General features: G+C 38.7%; 1 protein-coding gene across 1 annotated transcript; it reads left to right on the top strand.

Annotated features, from left to right (window-relative positions):
• Positions 1 to 319: 319 nt before the first annotated feature.
• LOC113759961 (receptor kinase-like protein Xa21) lies at positions 320 to 6,427 on the top strand. Its single transcript, XM_027302541.1, has 5 exons — positions 320 to 548; positions 2,329 to 2,400; positions 4,137 to 4,687; positions 4,804 to 6,127; positions 6,297 to 6,427. The coding sequence occupies exons 1-5, from the start codon at positions 320 to 322 to the stop codon at positions 6,425 to 6,427; spliced, it is 2,307 nt and encodes a 768-aa protein (XP_027158342.1).
• The last annotated feature ends 12,229 nt before the right edge of the window (positions 6,428 to 18,656 follow it).

Below are 18,656 nucleotides of genomic sequence, written 5' to 3'. Positions count from 1 at the left end.
CAAGACGAGAAATCGGCCGAGTTACACCGTGACGGATTGACTCGGCCAATTCTTTTGCTATTTTTTATTATTTTTGTTTAGCATACTTTTTTATATTATTAATAATTTTTAGAATATTAAATATTTTAAAATTTGCGTCTCACCGAGACCGCGACCGATATGCCGAGACCGATGTGGAACGTTCCGGGCCGCGACCGTGATCGCGACCACGACTTTGAACCATGCTACCAACTGGTCCACTTCTACCTCTGTTTGCAGCTGGATTGGTATCACTTGTAATGCCCGTCATCTCAGAGTCGCAGCCATTGACCTTTCTTACATGGGAATTGCGGGAACGATACCTCCACAACTGGGAAATCTTTCTTTTCTCGTCAGGTTGAATGTTAGGAATAACAGCTTTCATGGACATCTTCCAACCGAGCTATCTCGTCTGCGCCGATTGAAGTACATCAACCTTGCAAGCAATGACTTTGAAGGGGAATTTCCATCATGGTTGGGATGTTTAAGTGCAGTCTGGTACATCAACTTCGAATACAACAGATTTTCAGGTTCATTATCAGGCAGGCTCTTTAATTTGACAAAGCTAGACGTAATTGGGTTGGGTGGCAACCTATTTACAGGACCTTTCAGAAGAATTTAGCGCTCTACCAAAATTGAGAGTATTGGAAATTCAATATAACCAACTTGTAGGCCCTCTGCCACAGGCTCTGTTTAACCTCTCCTCATTGCAAACAATTGGTTTTACAAATAATAGCTTATCGGGTTATCTTCCAGCACACATCTGCGATTATCTCCCACAACTTCAAGAGCTTGACTTATCACTTAATAACTTCGAAGGTGAAATTCCATCAGGCATTGGAGAATGCTCAGGACTCCAAGTTTTAGGCTTGTCTTACAACAAATTCCGAGGATATATACCAAAAGAATTTTGGAATCTAACCACTCTTACAGGTTTATATTTGTGTGGGAACGACCTGACAGGTAAGCTACCAACTTGGCTTTATTTTGAAAAAAATTCTTTTGTATATTTCAAGCACCAATAGATCACAGGAGAATGCTTATGTGTCTAGTTTAGATGCTTGTGTGTGGAGAAACACTTAGACTGGATATAAGCAATGATTCCTTCTTTTCGGCCCCATTCTGTACGTTATCTTTATTTATTTCAAAATGAATTGTTAGTTTGCAATGTTTTAATGTTTTTATTTGTCAACTTTTTCATCTTTATTTTGTCAAAAAAAGTAAAATTTAAAATATTTTCTTTAATCAATCAAAATTTGCAACAACATTAAAAAGTAATTATTAGTTATAGCCGGCAATTGTCATCCAAGACTAATTTATGTAAGTTTATTGTGTAGAGTACAAATTAAGACTGAAAATCCATCATAACCCAATGAAAATTGTTCAAAAACCTTTTTAACCCATTGAGAAATTTTCATTGGGTTTAAAGGATTTTGAGACTAGAATCATAATTGCATGAAAAATTTACATCACATACACTATTTCTGATGATTGCTAACTGCTTAAGTATTGGTGCAAACTTCGTGTGAATAAAGAAGTTTTTGTTTTCAACAAAATAAAGATAAAAGTTCGGAAAAAAAAAAACTCAAAGCATGGCGAACACAGAGTTACTAAACCCAACCCAATGGTTCAATTGGTCAACTTAGTGATCTTGGATTAGTAGTTGGACTGAATGAGGAAGGAAATAGTTGGATCAGTAAATCTATGGTTAAGCCAATGGCCTTGCCAGGTTCATATCTAGGCCGGGATTAATGATTATGCCAAACACACTTTTGTTCGATGTAAGAAATAAAATTGTGAAAGAAGAACGAATTAACACTATGTATATTAATGGGGCAGAGTTGTCTTTTTGTACAAAACCATTGGCTTTGATGGATTACATCTCTCTTGCCTTTGAATACAAAGCATAAGGATGTTGAAAGTATATTTTCAAGCCAACATGGGGGTTTTGAGTAATTTTCCCTTAAAATTTTTGGACGTTTGAAACTTCATGGCTTTACAGACTATGAAAGAAAATGTAAACAGTATTAATTTCGATATGCATATTTAGATTTTATATCAATTTTGTTTCTAATTTATGCACACATTTAAAAATTCATTGACATACGCATAGAGATTGCCACCAAAATGACCTCCAAGTTTTGGGAGTGTACGTAATCGTCATTTTGCCAATATTTATGAGAGATTTACATGATGCTGTTTGAAACTTGACTGAAGATCCTTAGAATTCCTAAATGCATATATATTATATACATATAATTATGCCATGCCGTTAATTATATTTATCATCATGCCGTGATTTTTGAGCAGGTGAAATTCCAAAAGTCATTGACAATCTCTATAATTTGGAGAAACTAGGCATGGAGCGTGCTAATGTGACAGGTAAATATCTTGATACATTTTGGCATGAGATCTATTTCATTATTCCATCATTAGAATACTTTTCTCAAACTTGAATTGGAGCTTTAAGTCGAGCGAGTTCAAATACAAAACAAATATGCTCTTTCTCATACGTCAATTGGTCAGTCCTACTAGTGCACTGCATAAGCCAAAACGATTTTGATCAGCTTGATCTCAACATGCTACAGCCTACATCTATAATTCAACTTCAAATTCCAATTGATTGCACTTCAAAAATAGAGATACTGATAGGGGGCTAATAGATGATACAATGGGAAATAGGAAGATGAGAAAGCACTTAGAGAGAGGGTACAAAGAGATAGAAAGAGTGAATGCTTGAAGAGGGGAAAGTGCATAATTCTATGCCACTTTTGACAATGTCATCTTAGAGTTGATTTGGTTTCAAATTATTTACTTGCATCACAGAAACAATTTTCAAAATATCTTTTTGTCTCACATACATCACATCATAAAAGTTTTATAGTAATTATTTCAAATAATCTCCTATCAAAACACACTCATTGTCTCAAAATATTTTGTCATTTCCAAGATTGTCAATGAATTGTACCACTTGCTTTCCTATCTTTACCCCTGAATTTGTAGAGATGCTTCCTCTTTCATTAAATTTAGCTACTTGACTTCAAATATGTGAGCTACAAAAGTTTTGCCATGTTGCCATGCTTTGGTTACTACTCATCTAGGCAAAAATTCTACAAAATGGTATATGGAAGACACGAATACAATTACTGAAGTCAAAGCGATTTCGATCAGGCACGTGAGTTGTAAATTTTACTGGGTTGAGGGTAACAAGGTGGCATTGTTATAGGGTTGTGAGGCCCAGATTGAGTGGACAAAAAGATGATCGAGAGAATTGAAGGTGAAAGGTGGCTCTCCAAAAAATAAATTCTACATTATGTGGATCTTCAAAAAATTCAGACCGGTGTGTTGTGCACTCATTTAGTTCGATGGTGGTTTAGTGAACTATTGTAATATGTACAATTAATTAAACTAGTCATAGGAGAAATGATTATTAATTATTAAATTAATAATTGTAAAGGAGTAAATGAATGGTTAATTAATTAGTTGAGTTGGAATATTTGTAGGAGAAATGATATGTTGTTGCATGATTGTTTATTATATTTGTGGGTATGGCATAAAGAAATTTTAAAAAATGCATTTGTAATGGTATTAGACCAAGTTAATGCGAATGAATTGATGACATAATAACGAGAGTGCATATAGGTGAAATTTAGTTAGACCATATTTGTCACTTTTAAATTTTCAACATTATCATCACAACCACTTAATTATACTTTTGTGATCTGATTAACATGCTGCCTATGTATTGTAAATCAATAGCACAGCTAACTTTTACCGATAACCAACCACAAACATTATAATAATATTAAAAAAGCTTTTAAAAGATCAAAGTTTTTTCATTTATTAAAATTTTATACCAATTTCTTCTATATAAAAAGTGATTTTTTAAATTACATGTAAATTGATTGTGCCCTTTATCACTAGTAATGCTAATGGTATTTGTACTAATGTATACATGCTTGAAATCAAATATTCATATTGATTAGACTATATAGAGATATAGCTAAGAATATTTTTTTAATAGGTGTAAATACAAAAATATAACTCCTCATTATCTATTCTAAAAGTAAGACAACAAACAATCTTTACATTTTTTCCTTACCAATTTGATTTTCCAGGTATAATACCTCAAGAGGTTGGTAATCTTAGCAAGTTGGAAGTACTATTGTTGCATTCGAACAGGTTGAGAGGTCCCATCCCGCTGAAACTTTTCAATAGTTCAACTGTACGACTTATTGCTCTCACGGAGAATGATTTATCAGGCGAGCTTCCATCAACTATAGGTGCTTTCTTACCCAATCTTGAGGGACTCTACCTTGGGGGAAATGAATTCACTGGAACTATACTAACATCCATCTCAAATGCTTCCAGGCTCAGAATGCTGGACCTTGGCGGTAACCATTTTACTGGTGCAATTCCTCATTCTCTTGGAAACTTGAGATTATTGGACCACTTGAGTATATATCGAAATGATTTTTCTGAGGACTCGCTATCCAAAGAGTTGAGCTTCATCATATCTCTGTCAAACTGCAAACATTTAAGAAGCTTGTGGATAAATGAGAATCCTCTGAATGACTTCCTCCCAAAGTCTATTGGAAATCTTTCTAGCTCACTCGAATTCATTGATGCACTCGTTGTGGAATCAGAAGTGAAATTCCAAGTTCGATTGGTAATTTGAGCAACTTGATAGGGCTGAGCTTTGCAACCAATAGTTTGACAGGAGTAATTCCAACCACAATCAAATGGTTGTTGAAGCTTCAGATGATAGATCTAACTGACAACCAGATACAAGGAGCTATTCCAAGTGAACTTTGTTATTTGCTGAACTTAGAAGGATTATATCTGGCAAAAAATAAGCTTTCTGGTGTGGTGCCTTCTTGTTTAGGAAATGTTACAACACTCAGATGTGTTTATCTCAATTCTAACAATTTCAGTTCTATGATACCAACAAGCTTTTGGAGCCTTAGAGATATTTTGAAGCTGGACATGTCAGGAAATTATTTGACAGGTTCTTTGCCTGCTGAAATTGGAAACTTGAAGGCATTACTCTATTTGAACCTTTCAAATAATCAATACTTGGGTAGGATACCTAGCACTATTGGAGGACTACAGGATTTGCAAGAACTCTCCTTGGAACATAACAAGCTACAAGGATTGATACCAGATTCCATGAAGAATATGTTGCAGTTACGACATTTGGATCTATCTTTTAACAATCTGGAAGGTGAAATTCCCAACTTATTACAGGTACTATCAGATCTCCAATACTTTAATGTGTCTTACAATAGATTGAGAGGACCGATTCCTCACGGAGGGCCATTCACAAATTTCACGAACCTATCTTTTCTCTCAAATGAAGCATTGTGTGGCGCTCCTTGGCGCCAACCTTGTACAAGTACATTTCAACATGAATCAAGGACAAAAAGGATATTCATGATTGTTCTGTTGGCATCAGGTTCTGTCATATTAGCCTTGGTGATTTCAATTTTTTTGATGCGGTCAAAGTTGGGAAAGAAAACTCTAGCTCCGACTCAGAACTTGCTTCCCATGGCGACATTTGAAAGGGCATCCTTCCATAAACTTAGACAAATAACAAATGGATTCAGCGAGAGTAACTTACTTGGCTCGGGGAGCTTTGGTTCAGTTTACAAGGGAATTCGTGAAAATGGGATGGTTTGGGCCATAAAGGTATTTGATTTGCAGCTAGAATGTGCATTTAAAAGCTTTGACAGAGAATGTGAAGTCTTGAGCTGCCTTCGTCATCGAGATTTAACTAAAGTAATTAGTGCTTGCTCTAGCCCTGACTTTAAGGCTTTGGTGATTGAATATATGCCCAATGGATGCCTTGAGAAATGGCTTTATTCAAACCATCATTTTTTAAACATGAAGCAACGATTGGATGTTATGATAGATGTGGCTTGTGGTTTGGAATATCTCCATTATGGCTATTCAACTCCTATAGTTCACCGTGATTTGAAGCCTAGCAATATTCTACTGGATCAGGACATGGTTGGGCATGTTTGTGATTTTGGAATTGCAAAGTTGTTGGGAGATGGAGAATCTGTGGTACAAACAAAGACTCTTGCTACATTTGGATATATTGCCCCAAGTGACTTTTCTTGATTACAATTTCGAATTTTTTATGTCATTCAAATTAATGTTTCAACTTTAACAACTAGTACGGTATGTGAAATATAAGAACTTTGAAAAAAAACATAAATTTGCTGAACCAATACCAATACTTGACTTTAACTGCGAGTTGCAAATTTTGATGCTAGAGTATGGACTGGAAGGATTGGTTTCAACAAGTTGTGATGTCTACAGCTTTGGAATTAAATTGATGGAGACATTTACAAAAAGAAAGCCTAAGGATGAGATGTTCACAGAAGCATTAAGCCTCAGGCATTGAGTACAAGATTGCTTACCAGATTCTGTGATTCAAGTTATAGACAGAAACTTACTTCATCCTGAAAATGAACTGGTACAAAAGAAGATTAACTGCGTATCATCTATCTTGCAACTTGGTTTAAGTTGTACAACAGATGCTCCTAAGGAGAGAATAAACATGAAAGAAATTCTAAGAGCGTTGCAGAAGATCAAACTCCAGTTTATCAAAGACATCACACCTTGAAGCAGGTATAAAACCAATAATCCAATAGCAACTTTTTTTCTTCAATCATATGGTATATCAAAAGCTTATTCCAAGGATTATTATTCATTCAAGTAGTACTTATGTTTTTCCACTCAATACATGGCAGAGCCCTGAGGTGCAAATGTATTTGAGGAATTTTTTGTCCTAACTTGGTGCACCACCGAAATGCTTAAAGTTCAAGGAAGGAATGAGATATGTTAATGTATTACCAATAAATTGTTTACAGATATAAGGACCTCAAGTTCATGATCCCAGTTCTATGTTATGAAACGCCAAGCATTTTACTTGGTGTTTATGTTTGACATATTTATACATATGGCAATTAAGTTGGTAATTTACTTTTAATTACTGATACAACTTTCCTCTTTTCAATTTTTGCAAATAAATGAGAAAAAAAATTGATCACCAGTATACATCACCATAGAGGTACGCATAAGCATATTTATTTGTACATATAGAACATGTGTATGGCATGTAGATTCATGCATTTACTTTATTACAAATTACACATTTTAAAGGTGCAAAGAACAGCGATGGTAAAGTAGTTTTATATGCAACAATTACTACTTAATAGAAATTAGTAGCACCTTTTCAGGGTAAAATTGAAGCTTATATTTGTAATTATTGTTGAGGATAGTTGGAGGTTGTTAAAATTAATTATGTACCATTTCCTCAAGCTAGAAAATGGTGGGTGATAGGTTACAATTTCGTCATCTATTTTATTATTAATTTCTTTTATTACCTGACCTGATGTGGATTAATTATTAGATTCTACTCATTTTTTGTATTTCGCATTTATTTCAGGGAGTAGAATGAAAATACCACAACCAAGGCATTCAAGGGCATTTTTGGAACAAGGAGATGCAAGACCTTTTTGGTAATTTTGCCGAAGAAAAAAAAGGGGAAAAAACCGGAGTCGTTCTCTCCGCAAGGGGAGCTGCCGCACAGGAGAGCCAAGGATTAGAACAGGCAAATTGTAATTGCGGAGGGAGGGCATTACCTTTTTCTTTTTTCGTCCTGTAGCGTAGTAGTTAGACTAGTGTTTAGCTTTAGCTCCAATTCACGGAGGTGAGGATCTTTCTTAGAGAGCTTTGACCTTTCTTTTGTCTCTTAGGAAGCTTCAGTCCACGCATGACAGGGACTCTTTGAAGAATTGAATCAATCGTTGTTTTCCTAGCTTTTCTTTATTCATTCGGTCAAGGTGAAGTCTCGTGAACAAGAATAATGGTGGCGACCGTTTCTTCACTTTCCTGTGGGTTTTGTTCATCAAATATGAACTAATTTCTTCCTTCTAGTCAAGGAACGACGGAGGCCTTGGTTCGCCTAAGGCCTTGGTTCGCCTAAAATTGTGAGATCGATTTAATTTAATCTTTTTCTATTATTTATTGGTATTCGCATATCCCTTGATTGCTATGTTTATGGTTATTCAATTAATTGATTGTCTTGGATCCAGATAATTAGTTAATTTGATAATCTATTGTCAATTAGGGCATTTAAATCCGTAATTGTTTAATTGCATTGAAATAGTGACAAATGGTACGATTAGATTCGTGTCAGGGGGATACGCGGGCTAATTTGAAATAACCCTGGTAGTGCGTTATTTGGTTAGAATAGGGCTCCTCTAATACGTAAGGCAATTGGGAAATTAAATTCTATGGGCGTACCTAGGATTATTTCTCAATTAGAGTAGTGATTAACAGGTGTACCTTAATCACCGACACAGTAAGGAGCGGTTGACTGTCATCGCTCGTTTGGCAGTTATAACCTATTTATCAATAAATAATTGGAATTGCTTGTGCATCGATGATCAATTAGGTGAACCATTGCTGAAGTTATTCCTTGGCTGGATCTCTAATTATTATTACTTTGATTTTTAGTGAATTGCCATTCGATTGTTAGTTGCATATTTTATTTTATTTTTAGTTGTGTTGGAGTAGTTTAATTGTTTTAGACCCTTCATTACTGTTACTCTAAGTTTAGTGAGTTGTCATTTAATTTCTAGTTAGTTATTTATTTTTACATTTTCATTTGAATTTATTTGATTGTCACCTCCTGCACAAAAACACCCTCTGTGTTATTTTTGGATTTCGAAAGAGACAAATACTCCCAGTCCCTGAGGATACGACGCTACTTGCCCTGTTTACAAATTAATATTTATTCGTGAAAAAAAAGTCATCTCATTCGGGTATATCGAATTAAGCAAACTCTTCGGGAACAGGGTGAATCAAGTAACTCATTGCACACTTAGAGTCCCTACTCCAGTACTTGGAATCGGGTTTTGGTTATTTTAACTGGCAATTAGGTTTATTTTTATTATTGCACAAGCTTCAACAATCTGTCAATTTTTTACGCCGTTGCTAGGGACTGGCGTTATTATTTGTTTCTTTTTTTTGTTCATTTTTACTCTAATTTTCTAGTATTTTTCTAGTGTATGCCTCGGTCTTCACGTACAGGTGACTTGATTTTTGATCCTGAAGTAGAGAAGACCGCGCGTAGAACGAGAAAGGAAACCAGACAGCTCAGAGAGGAGCAGTCCAGTGTAGCATCTCAAGAACTTGATCCAGAGGTTGAGTCAGCGGATTTGCGTGGTGATAACTCAAGTGATTCAGACCAAGAGGAAGTCAACATGGCGAATGCACAAACACTAAGGGAGTTGGCTACTCTCAATTTAAATCAGCAACCTCTATGCATTACTTTCTCAAGTTTAAATGATAACACTCCATTTGAATTAAAATCTGGTCTAATTCATCTTTTGCCATCATTCCATGATTTACCAGGTGAGGAGCCCTATAAACACCTGCAGGAGTTTGATGTAGTTTGCAACAGCATGAATCCCCCAGGTATTACAGAATAGCAGATAAAAATGAGGGCATTCCCATTCTCCTTAAAGGACTCTGCAGAAGACTGGTTGTACTACCTGCCACCGGGTAGTATCACCACGTGGGACCAACTGAAGAAAAAAATTCTTGGACAAATATTTTCCGGCGTCTCGAGCTGCAAGTCTAAGGAAGGACATCTGCGTTATCAAGCAACACCCAGGCGAGTCCCTCTATGAGTATTGGGAGAGATTTAAGAAACTGTGCATCAAGTGCCCCCAGCACCAGATAAGTGAGCAGTTGCTCATTCAATACTTCTATGAGGACCTACTTTTCAGAGACCGAAATATAATCGATGCTGCAAGTGGAGGGGCGTTAGTGAACAAGACTCCTCGGATAGCATGGGAGCTAATTGTAGGAATGGCTGAGAATTCGCAGCAGTTTGGTACGAGGGAGGATGTCCCAACGCGTAGGGTGAATGAGGTAGAAACATCCTCCATCCAGCAGTAAATCTCTGAATTGACATCTTTCGTGTGACAGTTAGCTGTAGGAAGTGCCTCACAAGCCAAAGTGTGTTGGGTATGTGCTGCCGTGGGTCATTCTACGGAGGTGTGTCCACTGGTTCAGGAAGAAAGTGCAGAGCAAGTGAACATGGCAGGTCACGCGCCCGCGCCAAGAAGGCCCTATGACCCCTATTCAAGTACCTACAACCCTGGTTGGAGGGACCACCCCAACCTCAGCTATGGAGGGAACAAGCAGTCTAACTTCGTGCCGAATAGACAACAAGGGTATCAGCAGCAGTACCAATCCCGATCACCTCCGCCACCGAGCTCTAGTCCATCTTTAAAGGAAATGATGAAACAACTGATAGCTACCACCGCGCAACATCAACAAAAGGCGGACTCCGAAATGCAGGACATAAGAAATCAGATGAATCAAATGGCCACAACAATCAAACGTTTGGAGTCCCAAGTCCAAGGCAAATTGCCGTCTCAGCCTGAATTGAACCCGAAGAATGTGAGCGCGATGACCCTAAGGAGTGGGAAGGAAATTCAGGGGCCTGAACCGGTGATCCCCAAGGACAAGGATGAGGAAAAGATTGAAGATGAGCTTGAAAGGGAGGACAGCAATGGTACAAATCCAAAGGTACTTCCAGACCCAGTAATTACAGTTAAAACTAACTTGCCTCCCTTTCCTAACAGATTAGAGAAACCGAAGAAACAGGATAAGGAGAAGGAGATCCTGAAGGTGTTTCGCAAGTTAGATATCAATATCCCTCTGTTAGACGCAATCAAACAGGTGCCGAAATATGCAAAGTTTTTGAGGGACTTGTGCGTTAATCGAAGGAGGTTGAGGAGAGATGAAAGAGTCATTGTGGGGGAGAATGTGTCAGCGGTCCTGCAGAGGAAACTCCTACCAAAGTGCAGGGACCCATGTATGTTTACTATCCCCTGTAGGATAGGCAACACTGTGATTAGGAAGACCATGTTGGACTTAGGGGCGTCAATTAATGTAATGCCTAAGTCTATCTATACTTCTCTGAACCTAGGTCCATTAAAAGAAACTGGAATAATCATTCAATTAGCTGACCGAACTAATGCATACCCTGATGGGTTGGTTGAAGATGTGTTGGTAAAGATTAATGATTTGGTGTTTCCATCTGACTTTTATGTACTTGATATGGATGATGATCACTCCCCCGATCCCTCACCTTTGTTATTGGGTAGACCCTTTTTTAGCACAGCACAGACTAAAATTGATGTTAACAAGGGTACCTTGTCTATGGAGTTTGATGGGAAAATTGTTCATTTTAATATCTTTGATACTATGAAATACCCCTCAAACTCAAATTTTAGCTCTGTTTTCTCTGTGAGTACTATTGACCCTGCGGTGCAAGAAGTGTTTGAAACTCTTGGCAGGGATGAGTTGGAGGTTGCTTTAACCAAGCACCTCGAGTTGGAGACAACTCCTGAGGTGGAGTGGAGTGAAGATTTGAAATGCACAATAGAGGCATTACATTCATTGCCGACCACCACAAAAAGGTATGAAATCTCACCTATTTTTATTCCCGAACCTCACCAGAGGGTATTGCCATCTGTGGTGCAGACACCTGTATTGGAGTTGAAGCCCTTACCAGAGCACTTGAAGTATGCGTATCTGGGTGACAACGAGACACTCCTGGTGATTATCTCATCGGCATTATCAAAAACTCAGGAGAAAAAGCTGATTCGGTTCCTTAGAGAGCATAAAGAGGCGATAGGGTGGACCATTGCCGACATTAAGGGAATCAGTCCCTTCATCTGTATGCACCGAATAAGGCTGGAGGAGGATGCTAAACCTGTTCGGCAGGCTCAAAGGAGACTCAATCCCCTCATGATGGAAGTGGTAAAGAAAGAGATTTTGAAGCTGCTAGATGTAGGGATCATCTTTGCAATATCAGATAGCTCTTGGGTGAACCCGATCCAGGTAGTTCCAAAAAAGGCAGGAGTGACAGTGGAGGCCAACCAAACGGGGGAGCTCGTGCGAGTGCGCAAACCCACTGGATGGAGGCAGTGTATTGATTACCGTAGGCTAAACGCCGTCACAAAAAAGGACCATTTTCCTCTCCCTTTCATTGACCAAATGGTTGAATGTTTAGCTTGTCGGGCTTACTATTGCTTTTTGGATGGATTTTCAAGATATTTTCAGATAGCAATTGCACCAGAGGATCAAGAGAAGACGACCTTCACATGCCCGTTCGGGACCTTTACTTATCAACGGATGCCTTTCGGGTTGTGCAATGCACCTGCCACTTTCCAGAAATGTATGGTAAGCATCTTTTCTGAATATGTTGAGAAAATAATTGAAGTTTTCATGGATGATTTCAGTGTGTATGGTGATAGTTTTGATACATATCTAGATAACCTGAAATTGATCCTGATAAGGTGTATAGAGACTAATCTTGTACTTAACTGGAAAAAATGTCATTTTATGATTGACCACGGGATAGTCTTAGGTCATGTTGTGTCGTTTAAATGTATTGAAGTCGATAGGGTGAAAATAGATATTATATCTGCTTTACCTTACCCCGCGAGTGTGCGGGAAGTGCGCTATTTTCTTGGACATGCAGGATTTTATCGAAGGTTCATCAAGGATTTTTCGAAAATTGGAGCCCCGTTATTCCAGCTTTTACAAAAAGATGTAACTTTCGAGTTCAATGATAAGTGTGAGAAAGCTTTTGACAAAATGAAAGAGCTATTGACCTCACCCCCGATCATCCAACCCCCTGACTGGAGTTTGCCATTCGAGATCATGTGCGATGCTAGTGATCATGCTGTAGGGGCTGTATTAGGGCAAAGAGTAGGAAGGCAGCTCACGTCATTTATTATGCATCTCGCGCTTTGAATGGGACCCAATTAAATTACTCTAAGGGTTGTGCCATAGCACTCCCTTGGTCTAGTTGGGTCTGTATACCCACTAGCCCCTACAATAGCCTCCTTAGGCTCCCCCTCCCCCTAGATTAGGATAGAGTAGGTTATACAAATGTATCGTTGCTGACAAAAAAAAAATTAAAAAACAACAATTGAACAAAGGGAATTAATAAAGGGAAGTGCTAATCGATCGGACCAACACTCTATTTCTTCTCAAAGTACAGTTTGATTTGTAAGCAATACTCACTGAGGTTGGCCGCCGGCAACATATGTGATATGATATGCGTGGTGGGCTGGGGTGGAGGTCTTTCAAAATGGTGTGAACCAACTATATACGAGTACTAACGATGTCGCTTTGAAAATATGGGCTAATCCACAAAAGCTCGAACAAGGGACAATCCACAAAAGCTTGAACAAGGGAAACAGAAAAAATGGGAAAGAACATCAAAACAAAGAAGGCAGTACCTTAAAAAAGGGCAAAAAACAGAGCAAGCGGCGGAAGATGCTTCTGCACTTCCAACTCTATCTTAGATGGAGAATAAGAGTCCAGAAATTAAAAATAATTCTACCTGTAACCTAAAAAAAAGTGAAAAAAATTCAATGCAATGAAGGTTTTAACACAAAACCAAGTGAAAGGGGAAAAAAGAGAGAGATCTGGCGCATGCTGATGACTGAGGAAGGGGAAGAGGACCGGCCACGAGGCTCAGTAAAGTCACCAGTCCAGAACACGTCGTCTTCGTTAAGCTCGTCGCCGGAGGCAGAGTTGTCTCCAGAAGCAGTGAGAGCGGTGCTTCGTTCAGTCGGAGAGAAAACGCCGAGAAATCTATCAGAGGAGGGCAATTGACGATGACGGGAATTAACGGTGCCATTTTGGTCCATTTGAGTGTGACATGTGAGGCCCCAGTCCGTTCGTAAGTTGATATTAGGGTTATTCATTATTTTGTACGGTTAAATTAAGGTTTTAGGGCTAAGGAGAAACCCTAATCTCGGCTAAGATTGAAAACCCTAACCTTGCTTATGATAAAACCCTAGTTTATGTATTATTCGTAAGCTCGAGCTATAGTTTATATGCGGTATTCTAGTGTGTGTTTTGGCACAAGTAAAAATAGGATTCGTTATAGTTTACAGAGGTTTAACAAGTTTGAAAATGGTTGGCAAACTCTGGATTAGCAAACCTCTAGTGTTACAATATTAGAAAGCTTAAGTGGAGTTTTATTTATCGCCCGCCTTTTTTCACATTTTCTTTATTAGAAAAATTCCCCAGATAATTTTTATGAGTAAATATAGATTTTAGATGATTTTTCTAGTATCGGTTAGTTTTTGAGAAATTAAGAACGTATATCGGACGTGGGACCCACTAGTGCGGTAAGTTCGGAAAAATTCGGCCGATTAGGTTAAGTTTCGGATACTGGGTTTAATTTATCGGGTGCTAAGAGATAATTAGAGGATACTTTATGGATTAGAGTGAGAGGGAACAAAGTGATAGACTTGCATTAATGAATGTGACAAGTGTCACCCTTGGATTAGTCCTTAAGTAAGACTACTATTCCTTGTCTTACCATTTGGTTAAAATATCTCAAAAATTACCAAAAATTCACTCTTTTCTTCTCCATCTTGGCCGGCCTTCTCTAGCAAAGGAAGAAAGAAAACTCTTCAAAGTTTTGGCTTCCATCTAGCTCAAATCCTCCAAAACAATCACTTAAACTTGTTTCTACTCCATAAAACCTCTTCATTAGGTGTTAGTGAGTTGGTTGGTGAAGTGTTTGGGGAAGCTAAGGTGACAAGCAACTCTCCCTCTCTTGTTTTACTAGGTGAGTAGTGAATGAACCTTCTCCTTCACCTAATGAAGCTTAATTTGTGCTTAGTGGTAGTTAAAATGTTGAATTTTGTGGTTTATTTCTTGATTTTGGATGAAGTGGTGAAGTTTTCCATTTATTGGTGATTTTTCTGTTTATATATGAATTTGATGGTGTGGCCTTGTATGATGATTGGCAATGGCCTAAAATGAGGCTAGTAGGTGTAAATGATTGTTAATTGCAAGCACTTTTTGGTTTGGAGGGAAATTTGGAAGACTAGGGTTTCATACCCTTCAATTCTGTCCGGTTTTGTATCTCTTAGTTAGAGGTTGAATTGGCCTTGCCTTAAAACATGAAAGTTGTATGGAATGACATTTCAGAGGTGCCTACAAAATTTCAGGTCAATCGGAGTAGCGTAGAATGAGAAAAGTCGAAATTACCCTTGCTATCCTGGTTTTACCCGAATGTAAGAATTGCGCCTGTAATTGGTTGTTTTGGCTGGAATTGCTTCGGAATTGGTTATTATGGTCTTCTAATTAAATGTATACCTGTTTCTAAGCTTTCGTATGGCTTTGGAATTTCTGGATTTGGACTTATGTAGGCTGTTTTATGATGTTTGTACTAGAATACGGTTTGTGAACCTGTTTTGCGATTCTGGTGTACTATATTACATTTTAGATGTAGTTACACTCGAAATTGGACTGAGTGGCCTTCTTCAATATTGTAGCCTCTTAAGTTCTGAATATTCCTGTAAAATTTCAGGTCAAACGGATTAGCGTATCCTGAGTTATAGATGAAATACTCAAGCCTGTTTTGAACATCAGATTCTGTGCGTTTTTAGTTTAGCTTCTGCCCGTGACTTTTTTGGATTTGATACCGTACGATCTGGGTGTTTACTCCTTCATAAGAAATGTAGATCTTGGTTTTAGCTTCGAAATGGTATAAAGTGCGTCGAAATACGAGTTCCGTAGCTCCCGTTATGACCAAAACAAGATCGATCGTCAGAACTGCCTTTGAATCTGGACAGTTCTGACGGGTACTTTGACACTCAAATTTCGTTCTGTTCTGAGTGGATTTAGGTCTTACCCAAAACATCAAAGTTTTAGCCTTATGTCTCAGCTTTCTAATGCCTTTGGAATTTCCTGATTTGGATTTTTGAGCTGGGAGTTATAGTCCAGAAAACATACCCTGTCCGTTACATTGGAGTGCGAATTCCTGGAACGGTTTTCTGCACTTTCGACCCATCTCTGTTCAGATCCGGAGTTAGGGGTCTTCATGAAAGTTATATAATTTTCTCTTAGCTTCGCAACGGTACCTCATGTACCTTGATCCGACACTCATAGCTTCGATTAGGCTCAAAATAGTTTTGACGGCAAAATGGCTAGGTCGCCATTCCCGTTTCCGTGTGCCGTTTCCGCACTCGTATGTGCCGATTTTGCCGTTTTGCTTGTTTTAGGCATATTAGTAGCCGTTTATGATATTATGTGACGTAATCTTCTATTTCAGACGGTGGTGAGTTAGGTGGAGTCGGTGGGGCCTACTAGCTACTCCTCGCGACACAAATTTCGAACTTTTGCTCTTTTGTTCGTTGAGTAAGTATTCAGGCCGCTCTTACGTGTTAGTTGCTTATGTGTTTCGATATGTATGAAAAGGGTACCTTGGCGAGGGTGTACTTTATCGCACTCGACCTAAACCCTAATTTGCGCACATATTTGTACATGACATATGTATATAAATCATTTTGGAACTAAACCCCTTGAACTTGTGGCTCGGGGTGACTTTTGAATAAATTTTGTGAAGTTTGTGAGTTTGGGGCCCGATCTCATGACCTAGCTGGACTATTCGAGCCGGTTAGGGCTTGGTCGAAGTCAGTCCAACCTGGCTTGAGGTCACCAAGTTTGTAAAACCGGTTCACCGATTATGTGGACCAAGTTTGTGACCCGAGCTTGTGAACCAATCTCAATTTCGTTCGCTCGAGCAAGTTTGTGAGGTGTATGGCCAGAGAGGGTGATAAGGTGTACGGTGGGAGTACAAGTGAAGTTCTACGGACCATTAATTGTGGTCGACGGAGCGTCGGCAGGCGGTCACACATGGCAAACGATTTGGCTTTGGAGCCACCTGTATCCTTATTATGTGATGTTACTTTTCTGCTTTTGCTTTACTCTTACTGTGTAACTGTTGTTACGTGAAATTTACGCTTTCGCCCCTGTTTACTTACTAAGCATATAGCTTACCTCTTTCCTTTTGTTTTCCTTAGCAGGGGCCAACGCGGGGACTTTTGGCACGTACACTAGTCTAGTTAGGTTTGATTGTAATAGTTGGACATATAGTATGTTTGTTTTTGTTTTGGTGATTTGTATAAGGACCCTCCTTAGGGTCTATCTTTTGTTGGTTGTGGTTATAGTATATTAGAGTGGTTTGACTCGATACTTTTGAAGATGTAAATAGAACTTTTGGTGGTTGTATATATTATAAACAGTTCTCTTTTGGTTTAATATAGTTTTATTAGTTTTGTGTTTCGAGTCCTGGCGCGAGCTAGGCAGGCGTCCCGCCGATACCCTAGGGTTCGCCCTTGGGAGAAGCGGGGGCATCAGTCAGCTATGGTCCTACCTACTACTACTACTGTTGCCACCGGCAGTAGTGAAACTGCAGCACCGCGTGAGTAATCTGCTGGCGTTGGGAAGGGTTTAGCTTCTGAGGAAAAAGGTAAGGCGAGGGAGAAAGGGGAGAAGAGAGAGCGGCGGAAATATAAGAAAAAACCCTAGAGAGGAAGTATATGCGGATGTCTGGCGCATCGCGCGGGAAAAAAAAGGCTGGTGACTCACATGTGCGGCACGTGAGAGGACGACGAAAACGATTCCAAGTCACAAGAGGCCATCGGCTCTTGTTCTATATATGTTGATAAAGGCACTCTTTAGCTTGAAATTGATGAATAAGATGAGGTCTTACTTTCCCTTTGCTATGGGGGCTTAGCAGGGTTCTTCTTGCTCCGGTTTACCATGGTAATGCTGCTAATGCTGCTAGTCAGTCCTCAAGCAATAATAATGAGTCCATTTAGAAGGTGTGTTTTTTTGGGTATTTGTATAAAATTTTATTATAATTTATTATAGAATCAGTAGAAAATTTTTTGTATATTTGAGAGTTGGGAAAACAAAATTTCTTTTTCCTTTTCCTTTTCTTTTCTGTTTTCCTTTCTTCTTGCTCCCTCCTTCTCCCATCCTTCATCCCTCCTTACTGCCACCACCCGATTCCCACCTTTTTCTTTCTTTCTTTCCTCCCTCTCTCTCTTCTTCTCCATCTTTTTTCATCCTCTTCCCTCCCTCCCCTCTTCCTCCTCTCCTTTCCTTCACCTTCTCCCCATTTCCCACACTACCCACCTCCCCTACTGGTCAAGGAACCAAACCTACAACTAGCTCTGATCACACGACTAGTAGGGGACGAGAAAGTGGGGAAGAGGAGGAAAGAGGAAGGAGGAGAGAAAAAGAGAGGAAAAAAAGAAAAAAAAAAGTCTTTTGGCGCCGATGGAGGTGCCAACTGACGATGGAGATGTGTGGTGTGGTGATAGATTGAGGTGTGGGGAGAAAGAAAAAGATTAAAGAAGGAAAAAAAATTTCTATGTGTTAAGGTATTTGAGGTGTGTATTTAAAAAAACTTTGGAGGAATTTTTGAAATTGTTGAAACTAAAATTATTATAAAAAACTTGTAAAATAAAAATCTAGACAAACTTGTCTTATAAACAGACCTAAAATGCTCGGGGGATGTGGGGCAGGTGCAACAGGAGAGTAGATCTTCTGTCCAATATTTTGTGTCTAATTTTCTGTCCAATGTGAAACTACGTAGTTTCACTTATTATATCTGCTGATGTGGCAATTAAAAATAGGTCGCTGTTTGGCTGCCTTATACTTCTTTTTCTTTCTTCTTTTTTGGGTTTCCTTTGTTTAAACAATTTTGTTACAATTCCCAA

The sequence above is a fragment of the Coffea eugenioides genome, chromosome 2 (genome assembly GCF_003713205.1).
Source record: "Coffea eugenioides isolate CCC68of chromosome 2, Ceug_1.0, whole genome shotgun sequence".
Lineage (NCBI taxonomy): Eukaryota > Viridiplantae > Streptophyta > Magnoliopsida > Gentianales > Rubiaceae > Coffea > Coffea eugenioides.
Note: the sequence above shows the minus strand (reverse complement) of the source record. Positions and strands in the feature narration are given on the sequence as shown.